The sequence below is a fragment of the Borostomias antarcticus genome, assembly GCF_949987555.1.
Source record: "Borostomias antarcticus genome assembly, chromosome: 10".
Taxonomy (NCBI): Eukaryota; Metazoa; Chordata; class Actinopteri; order Stomiiformes; family Stomiidae; genus Borostomias; species Borostomias antarcticus.
In genome coordinates this window covers 21,218,621-21,236,126 of record NC_140243.1, presented here as the reverse complement: position 1 = coordinate 21,236,126, position 17,506 = coordinate 21,218,621, and the positions used below count along the sequence as shown (strand labels likewise).

Below are 17,506 nucleotides of genomic sequence, written 5' to 3'. Positions count from 1 at the left end.
GTACTGTAGGTGTGTACTGTACATGTTTTGTCCTTTGGTTTTGTGTTTTATGAAATGAAACCAATGAATTGCCAGGATTTGAGCACCAGTTTTTTGCATGAAGTGTCCCAGACCCATAGAGAGATCTGCAGCATGCAGTAATGTAGTTAGCGTCGCTTACGTAGTGTATCAGCGAAAGAGCTCTCATGGGTCTGGCGTTGAGACTAGCCTCGTCCAAGACTATGCAGCATGTACATGGATATTCTCTGTGGACAGGGACCTCTTGAACTGGGTTCCAGTCAGAGTCAAAGGTCCAGATGAGCTGCCACAAAGTCAACAAGCGCATTCATTTGTGATTTGTTAACTGTGATGAGGCTCTAGCCGTGCATTTGTCGAGAAATAATGCACACCCCTCCAGCAAATCAGAATCGAGTACTCACCCAGACCATGGTATAAGTTACTAATATATGATAATATATCCTATGAGAGAGACAGGAGATGAATATTGAGAGAGGGAGGGGAGAGAGGGTGGTACAAATCTATAAGACTCTTGTTTCTTGTCTGCCCTGCTCTCCTTATGACATGGCAAGATGGGTACAGCAGGATCAATACTCTCTCTCACAGTCTGAGCTTCTTCAGAGGTCTGGTATTACTGCCATATTAACATACTGCCTACTCACTCGGCAATCACAAAATCAGTCATGTTCATTTAAAGAGTACAAGGGCTCTTTTTCCTTAAACCTGACTTATTGTTGTGGCTGGCCTTGCATAAGATGCAGAGTTGGGGATTGGGGGTTTATTTGAGCACCTACAGCATAGGGGCCCTTTTGGAATAAAGTATTTCCCCTCACTCCTACAGAGGTACCATGTTACTACCTCCATCAGATTTGCAGACAGACAGATGGACAGGGAGGCAGACAGACAGACAGATAGACAGGCAGGGTTCACCATGCTGCTGTCTGCACACACACTGCTGAGAGACCAACTTCCCTCTGTTACATGCCTGGATGCTAACAGTGTTTGTCAGGGCACTGGGTCTGTTCCTGGACTATTAGGCTGGAACAGAAGACCGGCTGGATCTGGATGGAAGAATGTCCTCCGAAAAGTTCCCTCCGCCATCTACTGTCTGGTCAGGGGGAGAGAGAGAGGGGAAATAGAGAGAAATAGAGAACCTGGCTCGAGTTCTTCTTTTTCCACGCTCACCTCTTATACGGTATCACAACAGGAATGAAGTGCTGGCTCATTATCTGAGGAACCGAGCAAAGTTGCTCTCGGTTTCTCCTGTGGAGTTATGTCCCTGAATTACACCAAGAACTATTTTTAGTTCCTGTCTGTGGATGTAGTTTCCCTGGCCCTTCAGATGGCTCTGGGGTTTGTTTTTACTTCACTGAGCGATGATGGGGTCCATAAAGCCCTTTCCCCATAATCATTTTAAAGCCCTACAACACTGTGACAAATGGGCGGATGAGTCCCCATCTTAGCAGAAATGGGAAAAGGAAATTGTGCAACTCTTTGAAACTGCCCTGTTTTTGCTCCCTGCAGTATGTATGCTACGTTCCCTAAGATTAGATTAGGGGCCGTGCACTTCGCCAGATGAAATGTTGTATAATAACTACATTTTTCTCTGGGCAAACAGGCCAAGGTACTGTGTTTACCATTCCTGTTATTTTCCTTCAGTTTGAAATCTTTGTATATTCTGTGCACTCTAATAAATACAGCTCTGTAGAAAACCATTTGTAACAGTCGCAGAACCCTCTGTAAAAAAAGGTTCCAGATTTTGAGGGTCAGAACCATTTTGGGTCCCAAATAGCACCTTACTGACCTGAAAAGGGCACTGTCTTTTTTCCAGTACTTTTACAAATGTTTCTGTGAGCACTTTTTGTGCACGAGTATTCTTCCCCTCATGAGTCAGGTATAAAGTATGAAAATAGAATTCCTCCAGGCAGTTGAAGGAACAGAGATGTCAGACTCGATCACAGAGTTGTGCTGTGAAACGTCGACAGCAGACAGCAGCGGCCGCATAAGCTTGATGATCACATCTAATCTGACAGATGGGAGGCCTCTGACCCAAACGTGTCATCGTAGTTGTTGATGTCAGGATGGTCTTAACAACGGGGGGGAAATATTTAGTTTGCTTTGAATATCATACTAATCCTTAAATCCAACTAATTGACCGTTACTAAGGCGAAATCACTCCTTAGTGCCACTCCATTTATAGCTTAAAGTTACAATAAGTGAATGTAACTGTAAGGAAAATATAATTGACTAGTAAATACGCAAACTATAACTGTAAATACCCAGACACTATACCGAGATACAGTATACAGTATGACATGAATTACAGAAGCTACAGTACCAGAAGTCTCTGTAGGTGATGAAGGCAAAGCTGCGTTTGGCCCCTATTACAGGTGTCATGTCATCTGCAGGAACCCCTGTGGGAATCGACCAGTATCACACCACTCTGTTAACCTTTCTGTGCTAGTCACTCACCCAACTTTCCTGCTCTCACCTGCTGGGGGGCGATGTTGGAATGGAGTATGTGTGGAAGTTGAATGTGTTGAAGTGGAGTGTGTATGTTGGATTGGAGTTTGTGTCAGTGTGTGTCAGTCTGTGTTAGTTGGAAGTCGGGTGTGTGCTAGAGAATTTGTATCTCTTTGGTGTCAGATTCAGTGTGCTAATGTGTGTGTGTGTTTGTGTGGCATGTGCGTGTGCATTTTCTTTGCATTTTTTCTCTCCTCATGAAAAAATCACAAATTAAGTGTGCGCTGAGGCTCTTGAAGGCAAAGCAAATGACCAAATGGTCGTATGACCTTCAATATACCAATGTTTTAATATGCTACATGTTTATTTATAGAATGTGCAGTGTATGATGTCACCCCTTAGATAGTGGGGGTTGTCTGGGTCAGTGCTCAGCCCTGCCACCCTGACCACATGAGCGATGCTGACAGTGACACTGTTTTTGTGTTCCTGTCTCTCTTTCTCTCTCTCTCTTACTCTCCTTCTCTCTATCTGCCTCTTTCCCTCTCTCTGTCTCTGTCTCTCTCCCTCTCTCTCATTCTCTTGCTCTCTTTCTCTCTTACTCTCCCTCTCTCTATCTCTCTTTCTCACTCCTTCTCTGCCTCTCTCTCTCCATCCCTCCCTCTACCTCCCTCTCTCTATCTCTCTCTTTCTCACTCCCTCTCTCTGCCTCTCTCTCCATCCCTCCCTCCCTCTCCCTCCCTCCCTCCCCCTCTCTCTCTCTCTCTCTCTCTCTCTCTCTCTCTCTCTCTCTCTCTCTCTCTCTGCGTCCTCAGGTCCAGACTCTGAAGGCCCAACCTCGTACCTAGACCACTGACTCCCTCGGCACGCTGGAGAAACAGGACTTCATCAACATGTTCAGCACCAAAAGGTCAGACCGGTGATATGATCTATTCCTGGCCTCTTGGAAAGAAAAAAAGTCACAAATTTCAGGGCATTTTTGAAATGCCACTGATTGATAAGGGCTGACGTTTGAGGTCAGTCATGTTGAAAGCTGAGTCTAACTTGCCAGAGAGCACAGTGACGTCACTCTGCTATTTAAGGTTGCAGGGGGAGGGATTAGTCTCAGATGACCTCAAATATAATGATGTACTATGGTTTCTGTATATAGCACCCTACATTGTCATATTCTGTTACTATTCCCATGAGGAGATCAAGCGAGTGGGGTATCACCAGTAAAATACGTCCATGCATATGTTTATTAAAACATGAGAGATTCACATGTAGCCCAGCAGGCAACATACACAGCTCACACACATGAGCACACATGCCAGCCGACATACGTAATTAATTCTATAGGGAAATAGTAGGCATTAGTATGGCAACAGAAACCCCCTCCTTCTGTGAACTCTGTAGTCAGATTACATTGATATTCAGCACAGGAACATCCCCCTTTACAGTCACAGTGGGACGCTCATAAAAAAGTTAAAATATTGACCACTTCTCTTTACTAGCTTCTGTAAAGATTGACCACTTACTTAATCATGGTTAGCTGTCTTAAAGCCGTAATCGGCAGCTGGCTTACAGTAAGTATCTAGCCGCCTGATTGTGGTATTTCAACAACAACAATAACAACAACAGCAACAACAACAACAACAACGCTTATTCTTGATGCTTTCTTAGCACAGAAGAGATTGTGTGGCTCTTATTCACCAACTTCAAATGATCACATAAAAGAACATGATTTGAAGGTACAGTAGAGTTACTGTATACAATTATATGTTGAGGTCAAAGGCACCTTTCCCTGCGTATGAACAGTAGGCTACTGTTGAGAGAGCGAGAGAGAACCCAACAGCAGTCCACTACTTCCTACTGCATCTCAGAGCTCCGCTCCAATTATTCTCTCATCATGTTAGAGCCATGCTGTGAAAAGCTTTGTCACCTACAGTACTGCAGTTCCATGTGAAATCTGCAAGATTACCAACTTCTAGACTCTTGAGTGACTCCTAGATACAGTAAGTTCCTCACTTACTGAAATGTTGAAACCTGTGAAACACAACAAAAATATACTGTACCTGTGAAGGTGTGTAATGGTACAATTATTTAATGATATGGTATAATATAATATAATAATATACCTATACTATAGTATAATGTAATATATACAGCAGTTGAATCTAGCCAAGGGAAATGGTCTCGCTTAAAGTCCTGTACTCTTGACTGAATGATTCCAACCATCAGAATTCCTCCGAGTGCTCTTGTCAGTGTAGAAGGCTTGGTACAACCCTCACCTCCCACAGCCACACGCTCCGTCCAATCAGAACCTGTAGTACTCATCACATCCCTACAAGCTGATGGAAATAATGGCCACATCAACACCCTGAGAGAGAGGGAGAGGATGATTCTACAGTATGTCCGTCTCTGTCCCTCTTTCTCTCATTCTTTTCTCTCCTTTCTGATTCTCTCTTCCCTTTCTCCCTTTTTCCCACCTCTCTCTCTCTCTTGTTCTCTCTCTCTCTCCCTCTCTCCTTCTCTCTCTCTCCCTCCCCCCCTCCCTCCCTGCTGGCTGACAAGCCTACTTCATTAAAGCACATGTGGTGCCATCAGCTCTGCCAGTACAAGTCGTTCTGAGTCATCCAATATTTCCCTGAATTACATTATGTATGAAAAATGACAGTTTCAGCTTTTCTGTTCAACTTTTTATATTTGTCTGCCTTGGTACATTACACATATTGAATAGTAAAGATTAGATTGCTCTGAGTTTTTTTTTTTTTTTGTCTGTGCTTTTCAGACGTCACCCCAGACCGATGAGAGCTCTTTCGCTGATCTCCCTGCTGCAGATCTCTCTATGGGTCTGCGACACTTCATGCAAAAATCTGGTGTTCAAATCCTGGCAATTCATTGGTAACGGCGGAATCCCGGCGACACCAATCAGTAATGACTTTTGCGATCAGGTGTTCCCACCCATAGATATGCCTCGCCCATAAAACCTGGGCTAGTGTCTCTCATTTGCTGCTACGACCTGTCACTCTTTCAATTTTGACCCGTCAGTATGCTCTCAGAACACTACCTTGGGCGGCGCAGTGGTACAGTTTCTATTCTGTAGTATATGGAGCGCAGTGATTCAAGGTAATATTTCAGTCTGGAGAGAGACTACCCCTGTGATTGCTATGCAGGGGGCTACGTTGGCTCGGCCTTGTCAGTCGTCCATGACATTCAGTGGCACAAACAACAACACCATAGACACACACACACACATACACACTCAGGGAAAGATGATGATCATACAGTATGCATGTAATGGCAGGCAGGTGGTTGAGGGATGATTAGACCAGGGTACATCTTCATCCTCAGGGGAACTGGATCAGCAGAAACCGCCACACCGATCTGCTGGAAACTGACTGCTACAGTGGCCGTCTAGAATCCACAGCTCATTCACCATTTTTTGCTGAATATGAAACAAAAAACCCTATTTTTTGCAGGTTGCAGTTGATTTTTCTCCTGCTGCACTGCTGAACAAGCCATAAACAATAGTGGAAAATCTGTTTATCTGTCAGAGAAGAGCCATGCGCTGGGCTGGTCTGCGTCTATGGGGGGTTTTAATATTGCTTTATTTCCTGGTTCCCTCCGAGTCACTGGAAACACCATCTGCATAGACTCTGAGACTTTAATTAAAGGTCTTTCATTAAACTTTCATTAAACGTAATCTGTGGACGCATCTGACATAGTACTTTACCTTTGATTTTATTGGAATAGAGTCTGGAACAGAGGCGGGGGATAATAAATCTGAAGACTTACTTGCTTCCCGATACTGTTTTATGGTTACGGATGACGCCGAGAGAGAGAGAGAGAGAGAGAGGGAGAGAGAGCGGCATATCTCCCAGCTTAATCGTTTGTGTTTACACATGCTCATTAAAAGTTAACTCGAGCGCTGTTAAATCGAATCTTTCATCCAGGCGATCGTTTACGAAGCACTGCATCGTAGTCCCTTCAACTCATTAAAACTTTGCCCCCGCCGGCACCTGAATCCAGTTCAGAAGAAGGAGCGGCCTGTGATTGTCTTTGAGTGAGATGCACAGCGACACGGGATGCTGTCTGTTTCTGTATGGAGAGGAAGCCCTGCTCTAATGAGGCATAAGTGTGTCAACAAGCCCAAACAGGCTGAGATGGCGAGGAGAGCAGGCCCAATCCCAACCCCACAGCCTGGAACCTCTCTCCTGCCTCTCCTATCCTCCTTCTCCTCCTCTTCTCCTCTCCTCTCCTTCCTCTCTTATCTTCCCTCCCTCACCTCTCCTACCTTTCCTCTCCCCTCCTGCCTCTACTCCTCATCACCTTACTCTCCTCTCCCCTCTCTCCTCTCCTGCCTCTACTCCTCATCACCTTACTCTCCTCTCCCCTCTCTCCTCTCCTGCCTCTACTCCTCATCACCTTACTCTCCTCTCCCCTCTCTCCTCTCCTGTCTCTACTCCTCATCACCTTACTCTCCTCTCCCCTCTCTCCTCTCCTGCCTCTACTCCTCATCACCTTACTCTCCTCTCCCCTCTCTCCTCTCCTGCCTCTACTCCTCATCACCTTACTCTCCTCTCCCCTTTCTCCTCTCCTGCCTCTACTCCTCATCACCTTACTCTCCTCTCCCCTCTCTCCTCTCCTGCCTCTACTCCTCATCACCTTACTCTCCTCTCCCCTTTCTCCTCTCCTACCTCTACTCCTCATCACCTAACTCTCCTCTCCCCTCTCTCCTCTCCTACCTCTACTCCTCATCACCTTACTCTCCTCTCCCCTCTCTCCTCTCCTGCCTCTACTCCTCATCACCTAACTCTCCTCTCCCCTCTCTCCTCTCCTACCTCTACTCCTCATCACCTTACTCTCCTCTCCCCTCTCTCCTCTCCTGTCTCTACTCCTCATCACCTTACTCTCCTCTCCCCTCTCTCCTCTCCTGCCTCTACTCCTCATCACCTAACTCTCCTCTCCCCTCTCTCCTCTCCTGCCTCTACTCCTCATCACCTAACTCTCCTCTCCCCTCTCTCCTCTCCTGTCTCTACTCCTCATCACCTTACTCTCCTCTCCCCTCTCTCCTCTCCTGTCTCTACTCCTCATCACCTAACTCTCCTCTCCTACCTCTCCTCTACGCTCATCTCCCCGTGGCGCCCGGGCCTCATTATCCAGGCATCATCCTTGGCGCTCCCGGATTGTTCCTGTTCTCCTGCAGCTCCAGTGACTCTACGATACACAAACCAGCTGGGATCTGACCTCCGCTCTCCTCTGTCCTCGCTCTGTTCCATCCCCTGGTGCTGGGGTTACATCTCGGGTTTAATGACGGACTGTCTGTCTGTCTGTCTGTCTGCCTGTCTGCCTGCCTGTCTACCCGCCTATGGCAGCCAGGGAGATTTTTTTTTTTAAGTCACATGTCGAGATGTCACCCATATTTGGTCTGCACAAACTCCTTCTTCCCAGCTGATTGGAGTGTCGGGGGCAAGAACAGGAAGAGGAAGTGACATCTGCCAACACTGATTGGCCATAGGGGGAGATCTGTGAGAGGCAGTGGTGTCAGGGCCGCTGCGGTCATTAAGGCCATCACAGCAAGAGAAGTAGTACTCGTTATTGGCAGCCAGGGGATCACACTAGAGTTTGGTTAACTGAGTTCCTCCCAGGTGTGCGGCGGTGCAGGTCACCCACGGCTGAGTCAGCAGAACAGGTCGTCTTCTCCTGCCAGGCCTGTGGCGTCCTCCCCCCTGTCCCCCTGTGCCCCGGCTCAGGTGGTGACCGCCGCTTCTTTAATCTGGCCTCTCCCTGTTCCTCTGCAGGTAGTCTTGGGTCTTCTCTTAAATCCCTCTTCTGGGGTGAGCGGCAGGGTACAGTTGTGAAACTGTATTAACCGCATAGTCAGGGGTGTCTCGGTAAAGTAAACGTTTCGCCCCCCCTCTCACCCCCGCGCTTCCGGAATGACTCATCATAAATTCACGTGAACTATGTCTTTGCCCACGATCACGCATGGCATACTCTTGACATGCGTACGACCTTGACAAACATATTTGCCGTGACGATGCACATAACACAAGCTCCCTCCGCCAGGAGGAGGAATCGACGTTGCGCCTCGTCAGAGCTCTCGTGATGAGGCGCTGTGGAAGAGATTGTAATCTTAACAGCATAACAGATTCCACATTGGCCCCTCCTACTGATCCCGACCTTCATTAGACATAATTACCATTCAGATTCCTGCTTGTTTCAACTGCCTGGCTGTCGACAGACATCAATAGCCCTGCTTATGTATGCGGAGGAGAGGACAGGAAGGGGAGGGGGGAGAGGGAGGGGAGGAGAGAGCGAAGAAAGAGAAGAGAGTGCTCTCTGGGGAACACAGGGCATGCTGGGATATTTAACCCCCTGGAACTGAGGGGCTGATCCAATCAGAAAGCCGTCCGGAAGCCTCGTGCTGTCATTACGACTGACCTTGAGAACATGTACACAGCAGAGTACCAGCGGCCACCACATGACAGGCCACACATTTAGATTACAGGTTAATGAAAAACCTTTACTTGGTCTTCTGACACTGTCTTTAATGATAGAAGACATGTGATAATGGCTATTTCAGTTAGTTTCAGTATATGGGGAAATTAATTAAAGCTGCATTATTTAATTTGATTTTACCACTAGATGGCAGTAAGGATCTCGCGCAAACTTGTTTACAAATGAATGTCTAAAACGAATGTCCAGAGCCATATAAGGCACAGGGGGCGGAGCAAAGGCACGGGCTGGCTATTGACAACACAGGCAGAAATGCTGGAATAACAACAGCGAGGCCACAAGTAGGGATGAATCATTGAAGTAGGACGCTATTAGGACGCTATGGCTCAGTGAAACAATCTGATATCAGGTGGTTTTAACTAGTTTTGTCAATGTAAAAAATGAACAAAGCGCTTGTGTCACTCAGTCAATCATTTCTACTTGACTAGGTCCCTTATCCATTCATTCAGACTGTTACAGACTGCTCCAACGTTCGCGTCTGTTCTAGTATCCTGAATAGTTTCAATATCATGGCTGATCTCCAATGTGGATGGATATTTCCCTTTCCTCCCAGCGTGTTATGAAAAACTTTGTGTGAGGTAACGTCGATCTCTCTTTTTGGTATTGACTGACAGCGGTGGGTTTTGACTCAACCACTCCCATTGATCTCTCTGGCTATTCATGGAAGGGCTCTGAGTGCTGATCGATGATCAGCACTCCAAGATAAATCTGTCTGCCCCCTCGCTGGGACCCGCATACAGCCGACCCCCCCATCGGGGCTCGGATACAACACCTACCGGAACGGGCCCGGTGTTCCCTCCCTTCAGAATACAGCCCCCACCCCTGCCATTTAAAGGCTCTGTGCTTGTGTATGTCTGCCTTGTTTACCAGTGTGAAGTGAAGCGAGTGGAAACGCTCGCTCCACAAATATAGGCCACCTCCACTCGGGAGATGACCGGTGGTTGTAAACATCAAAGCCTTGCTCATGGACGGCCTCTTGAAAAACAGCCCCTTCGACTCAACAACTCCTGCCTCCATTTCCCATGAAGAGACGGATTAGAGGTTACTAAGCTTAGTAACTGAAACACTGTATTGCATAGAAGTGATCTGTAAGTGATTTGTTTTTCCTATACAGTAGGAGAGAGAGACAGAGAGAGAGAGAGAGGCAGGCTTCATACAGCAGATGAGTGTCCAGAGGTTGAGAGGTTGAAGGTCACCTGGTGTGTTCCTCTGAAGCCTGGTTCTGGGGGAAGGGGGGCCTGCCTACAGCCTACTGTGCTGACATTTTCATGCCACTGTATTTAGAAGGTGTATTTTACAGGATTACTTTTCCATCTCCGTTTGCGACTTCAAAGGGATAGCTTCCTCCACCGCTGGGGGTTCAGTGCAGTACGAGCGTGTTGCCAAAATGGAGGGGTTCCTCAGCTCTCCTCTGCCCTCCTGTTCTGTGCCGGACGGGTTTTCCTTCCCTCAGAGGCTTTTCACCGATCAATCCTAATCTCACTCACAGTATTCTGCCCCCGGTCTTCCCCACGCTTTGAAATTCTCTTAATCTGTGAAGTGAAATGCCTAATGAATTTGTGTATTGCATTTTGATTAGTTAAGTGTTCTCTGGTTGTTTCCTGAGGTTGAATGAACGCCAGTACACAGCAGGCAGCGAAGTGCATCGGAAACTGTGGGCCTTAGATTGGACCAAAAAATGGTCTCTTTTATTTCACAAATACTGTAGCTATTTAAAAGTCAAGAGACAAATATGTTTAGTAAGCAAGGCCTACACACATCGAGGACTGTGTATGGTTTCACACATCCCCATTACATTTAACACTGATGCTGAACAACAGGTTGGTTTCATTGAGATAAAAAAAAAAACAGCAAACAGCAACATTATTGATTATGAGTGCAGCTGTTGTCTCTTCATCTCACTCCCTAGTTGAACAGGAAGGAAGTGCACCTCATCAGTTACATGTCAGAGCCATATAGCAGACATCCCGAGGAGAGGGAGACAGAGAGATGGAGAGGGAGGGAGAGAGAGAGAGAGAGAGGGGTGATGATTTGGGTGAGTGGATGAGTGAAACAGAGGAATGAACCCATATCTCACCTCCAGCTCTCAATAGCCTTAACCTGGTCCGAGAGGCATGCTGGAGAATAAAATGCCTGGCAATGTATGCATGCTTTCAGCTCACATCCCCCTCCATCTCTCTTTCTTCATATCCAATCCTCTCTATTCTCTCTTCTAGCATCTCTCTCCTCTCCTATCTCTCTCTCACTTTCTATCTCCTCTCCCATCTCTCTCACTTTCTCTCCTCATCCATCTCTCTCTCCCTCTACCTCTTTCTCCTCCGTTCTCTCTCTCCTCCTCCACCTCCTCCTCCAGGTAAAGCGCTGTAGCAGTCAGCCCCTGAGGGGACAGGTGTCCCAGGGTGCACACCTAGGAAGAGGCAAATTAACGCGTGATTTCATTACTCCCATATGAGACACTGGCGGCAGCTCTCAATGTCGGCCAGAGGGTAAACTCATCTCTACCAGGAACACAGTGCAGGAAACCTCCCTGTCCTCAGGGCGCCTAAACAACCTTTTAAAACAAAACGATTTACATTTCCAGTTTTGATGTTGTTGATTCTAAAATCATTCTGTTTTTTTCTGTTCTCTTTTGTATTCTCTCTCTCTCTCTCTCTCTCTCTCTCTCTCTCTCTCTCTCTCTCTATCTATCTATATCTGTGTGGTACCGTGTGGTTTCCTGTGAACAGCTTGTGACAGGGCTAGCCAGAGAGCAGAGAGAAAGACCTCGGGTGGTGGGATGTGTGGTTAAGCATGGTAATTGGCTCTGTGAAGGATCCTGGGAAATATGGCTCTTCAAAGATCTCCCTGGCTCCGAACTGTGCAGTTTCTCTTTCTCTGTCTGCACTTTCATCCTCCGCATCAAATCAGCCCCGTATCTCACATAAGGACAGATTAGAAAACTGGGGGCTCCAGCAGAAGGCTCCATGCAGTCGGCGGTAACCGTGGTTGGATACGGCGCTGCATAGAGTAATCGCGCTCCGCCGTTGCAAGTCTCGATTTGCTGACTTCTGACTTTTTTTTTTTCTTTTTTCTTTTTTTTTACGATCTTGGTTGGGGAGGGAAAAAGTGCAAAAAGAAATTCAGTGTTTCCGTTTTTGATTCATGTGGGGTTGAGCTCATCCTCCTCCTTATCTGACAGGATCCATTTGAATATGAATCTTTCCTCTTCTGTTTCTCTGGCTGCTGCATCGGGCAGAGCGGCAGTGCTGGGTGATGTATGGCCACCGGTGGAACGGGCCGAACGCTATAAAACGCAGAAAAGCTTTGCCTCTTTATCAGAGGGGGAGATGCACCTGTACCGAGAACATTAGCGATGATTTATGTGTTTGGGGCAGATGGATGGTGTGACAGAATTTTCAAGGTCATACTGTATTTTTTTTTTACAATAATAAAAGACCACCCTGTAGAAGAGAGCTTCTCTGGTGTCATTCTACTCTGCATGAAATGACTGTGTTTGTAATGACAGAGGTGGATGTTGAAAGGCGAGGTGAGATGATAATAATAGTAATTATATATCGTTACAGGCTCTCGTGTAGTTATCGTGACTGTCCGCGCCAGCGTCACAAGCCTCTGTGTGCTTACCTGCGGCGTCAGTGAATTCAATGCAAAACAGGAACGTTCCAAATATCCTTTTCTCTCTCTCTCTCTCTCTCTCTCTTTCTCACACACACACACACACACCTGTAGAGCGTTAGACCCAGAATAGACACCAGAATTAAACTAACCACCCTCGGGTGTGGCGGCCCAATATGCTAGCACCCTCCCCTCCCGGATCACACACACACACACACACACACACACACACACAGATTACACACGCACACGTTTCACATCACCGATAGCAGCGCTCACCATCACCCATCAACACTCACACTCCTACACAGAGCTTTCTCTCTCTCTCTCTCTCTCTCTCTCTCTCTCTCACTCTCTCTCACTCTCTCACAATATCTCTTTCCCTCTCTCTCACCGGCCTAAGTTATCAGATGGCTTCTCATGTCCCGTCTAGTCTTGCGGGGTCCCCTGTTAACACCGCTGCGGGGAAGAGAACACCACATCCATACTGTACATGTCAACCCAGTGTCTCCTAAAAACCCTCATCTCAACCCTCATCTCTCCTAAAAAGGGACTGTTTCATAGTGCTTCTCTACCCTTCCACCAAGCACAAGGGTTCGAATAAACAGCATGCCTTTAAATCATTTCAAGTGTCTCTATGCTTCAGTAGACTTTTATCAAATAACCTGAGTCATTCCCTTCAATACACACACACACACACACACACACACAAACATACAAACACATGCGCACGCACACGTCTACCATCTCTCATCATTTAAGTTCCATTGAAGCGTCACTAAATGATTCCTAACAAATCAGCCCACTGATGTGATGGGAGTCTTAAAATAAACTGCCCTTTTCCCTCCATTCTCTCCCTGGCTCCTGCTGAATTCAAATCAGCCCCCTCCCCTTTACTCAGCCCTCAGCCCCCTCCCTCATAGACATATGACTCACCACTAAAGGAGGAGTGGGGAGCAAGGGAGACTATGGGTGCGTCTCAATACTGAGAGAGAAGAGACTAGGGCGTGTCTCAATGCAGTGAGAGATGAGACTACTGTCTCAATACAGTTAGCTTCCTTTCCTTTCCACCTATCTTGTTGTTCGATTTTGCATTTGACGTACTGTAATAGTCTCATTCTGTATAGAATTCAACCTTAACTTGCCCTTGCTGGCAAACTACTGTATTGGCTCACTAGGTCACATTGGTTTGTGATACAGTGTGCTTGTTTAAGAGCGAAGTGCCAGGGTGGTGGCTCCTCACCATCGCCCACTCTGTCTTTAGTTTTACCTCCTCCACCTCCTCTTTCTCCTCCTCCTTCTCCTCCTCCATCTCCTTCTCCACCTCACTTCCTTCTCCTCCTCCTAAATGACCAAGAGTCGGTGACATCAGACTTGGTTACACACACACACACACACACACACACACACACACACACACACACACACACACATACTCTCTCTCTCTCTCTCTCTCTCTCTCTCTCTCTCTCTCAAAAAATAAAAAATAAAAGTCTCTCTGAGAGGCGTGCCAGCATCCTATATTCACTTTCACTCTGCTTGGCCTGCAGGAAATTGAGGCATCCATATTTGATGTCTTCTCCATGTATCCTGAGAGTCCTTCCCCGCCACTCCAGCTCCCAGAGAGCCGTCTCCAGTGGCCTGCCATGCAAATGATCCCCCGGCTGATACCCGCCCCACGCCAGCTCCCTCACAGCCGTCCGCCAGCATGTGACAGCGGCTTTTTGAAAAATGCATGAATCCCATTTAAAAGTGTGTGTAAAGCAATTACAGGGTGGCCGGCGCCAGTTAAGCGCGGAATTAAATTGTCTATGTGGCAACACCGCTTTTTACACCCTGCCCCCCCCCATCCACACACACACACACCTCCCAAGACCCCCCACCCCGATAGCTTACGCAGGCACATACGTTCCCGGAATCATTGTCTGCGCAAATGGACCATCGCCGGCTAATGTCGCCGTTTGACAGCCTTAACAGAGGGTGAGATTGTGTGCTCTGTGTGCCCATGAATGCTCTATTATAGATGGCTGCTATCACCCTCTCTAAATGCTCAGTGAATCCAGCCTGTAATGAGGTCCTTTCGTGGAGGGGTGGGGGGGGGGTTGTAGGGATAGATAAACGAGGGATAGATTGTATCCCGTGTGGTGGGAGTTTGATGGGAGCCGTTGGCTCTCACGTGGGGGTCGTATCCGGGGGCGGATTGGAGGGGGGGAGGTGGAAGCAGGCTCGTCTGCCGGTCTGACTAATCAGCTCACCAAAACAAAAGGCCGGTCTGGGGAAGATGAGTCATGGTGTCCCTGTGGCGTGGTGTCTGGCTGTTTGTTTATGTGCTGCGTGGTGAACACCCTCAGACAGACAGACAGACAGACAGACAGATCACTGGGGGGCTGTGATAATAGCACATCACTTAACACTCAACTAAGTAGTCCTTTATTTGCAAATGGCATTCTTTTGTTTGTTTTTTTATTGTGTAAACAAAATGCCGGTAGCGTATGGAATTATTTGAAATATTGAAGTGATGCTGGGAAAGGCCTGCGGGGACATAATCTAATGTTCATGGTGGGATTTTCTCAGAAGCCCTGGCAGCTTTAGATCTCTTTTTAGTGTTGATGCAAATTTCATCGGATTACTGTCGATATTAGAACACGTTGCATAACGACCCGATGCCACCCGGTCTGAGGATTTTCCCCTGGGTGGTGGTCGCTCTAACGGGGCCTGACGAACGACGTCGTCTTTAACCCTTGACTCGGGACGAAGAGCAGCCACAGAGAGCTACACAACACTGCCCCGTGGAGCCAAAGAGACAGGGGGGAGACAGACAGAGAGAGGAGAGGATTGAAGCAGGGGGAGAGACAGACAGAGACTGGGAAAGGTAGGGAGAGACGGGGAGGAGAGGGAGACAGGGAGGGGAGACAGAGGGAGACAGAAATAGAGAGACACAGGGAGAGCCAGGGATGGAGAAGGAGAGACAGAGAAGAACAGGGGCACAGGCAGAAGTGTCCCCAGCCCCGACTTGTCTAGTGAGGTAGCAAGACGGAGAGAGAGACAGAGAGACAGACAGAGTCAGAGAGGGACAGGGATCAGAGAGGGACATGGGAGAGACAGGCAGATGTGTCCCCGGCCCTAACTCGTCCAGGGAGAGCTCAGTGGGCATGTGGGGTGACGTGACAGCCATGGCCGCAGCTGGCCTGGACCCGATTTAACAGCACCGTAATGTGGTTTCAAGAATCGCCTGCGAGCAACAGCTGCTTATTTTTGGCCAATAAACTGTCCCCTCCTCCTCTTTCTCACAAGTGACTCATACCGAGGTCTGTTTTAGAGGCCGGACTCATATTTGTTTACATACAGTAGATGGATCAGTTTGGATGTATGGAATGAATGAGTTGTCAGGAGATGCTGCTTCTGTCATAGTTGGGGGATCATGTGTCTCTGCTAGTCTGTGTCCCTGCAGTGCTAGTTCCCGGAGAGAGTGCATTTGTGTGTGTGTGTGTGTGTGTGTGTGTGTGTGTGTGTGTGTGTGTGTGTGTGTGTGTGTGTGTGTGTATGTGTATGTGTATGTGTGTGTGTGTGTGTGTGTGTGTGTGTGTGCTGACGACACCCGACTCGGTCACACCTGTGTGTGTGTGTGTGCTGACGACACCCGACTCGGTCACACCTCACAACTTGAGTGAGAGGGAATCCATATTATGTGTTATGTGTAGGTGTTGTGGTGTGTGTGTGTGTGTGTGTGTGTGTGTGTGTGCGTGTGTGTGTGTGTGTGTGTGTGTGTGTGTGTGTTTGTTTGTGCATGATGGTGACGGATGGTGACAATGGTGACGGCAACTCGGACTGCGAGGAATCTGGGTGTGACCGTGGATGACCAACTGTCGTTCTCGGCACATCCGTTACACCCTCTTGCAGATTCCTGCTCTACATCAGGAGGATTCGGCCTGACGAAACAGCGCAGGTGTCCAGGCTCTTGTCATCTCCTGCCTGGACTACAGTAACTGCAACTTCCTCCTTGCTGAGGCCATTAAACCTCTGGAAAACTGCACCTCGCTTGGTGTTCAACCACCCCAAGTTCTCCCACACAACTCTTCTCCGTACTACACTGGCTCCCTGTAGCAGCTCACATCCAGTTTAAAACTCTGGCACTAGGAACAGTTCCCTCCTACCTCCAGGCCAAAGCCTACACCCCCTGCCAACCACTATGCTCTGCTACCTCGGGGCGACTGGTTGCCCCGTCACTCCCCATGTGTTTGATCAACGCTGTCATGGTTCTTTTCTGTCCTGGCCCCACAGTGGTGGAATGAACTGCCCTCTGACGTCAGGACAGCAGAGTCGCTGCCCATCTTTTGCCACAGGCTCAAAACTAACCTCTTTAAGAAGTACTACCAGGATCCTTCCTCTTAAGCACCTATCATATTTATATTTAGCTACTCTTGCACTTTGGCTTTAGCACTAGATTATGCTCTTAGTTACTTGTTGAGAAAGGAGATGCACTTGTGAGTTCTGGCGAGTAGTAATACACTTACTACCCATGTTAAAAGCAATTATTGTAATTTGGTTTGGATAGAAGCATCTGCTAAATGACTGTAATGTGATGTGTGTCTGTGCGGGTGTCTGTCCCCTTAGACGGTAGCTTTGTGGTTATCAGCCGTTGAGGCTCATGCTGGGTATGATGTCATGCCATGCTGAAGAAACAAAGAGATCTGGATGGACAGTCTGAGCCACAACCATGTTCTCTGCTTCACATCCTTCTGTGGGTGCTGTATAGTAGGATCTGCCCTGGGAATGGCTTGATTCTCTCTTCTGCTCTAAAGCAGTGTTGTTGGTAAGAATGTAAACATTATTCTGGGGAGGTTGCTATGGTGCTCCAGGCCTAGATGAGCCACTGAGACAGATGAGCCACTGAGGCATCAGTCAACAACACTTAGTCAACATAATAACCCTGTGT

At 47.7% G+C, this 17,506-nt stretch overlaps 1 protein-coding gene across 3 annotated transcripts in view; it reads left to right on the top strand.

Moving 5' to 3' along the window:
* The window catches only part of oxr1a (oxidation resistance 1a), a 162,744-nt gene that overhangs the window by 40,759 nt on the left and 104,479 nt on the right, over positions 1-17,506 (top strand). For all 3 annotated transcript variants that reach the window (XM_084444253.1, XM_084444252.1, XM_084444251.1), the window contains one exon: positions 3,273-3,367. In XM_084444253.1, the coding sequence (XP_084300379.1) occupies positions 3,351-3,367 (17 nt within the window). In that variant the 5' untranslated portion in view covers positions 3,273-3,350. The remainder of the gene's footprint in view (positions 1-3,272; positions 3,368-17,506) is intronic.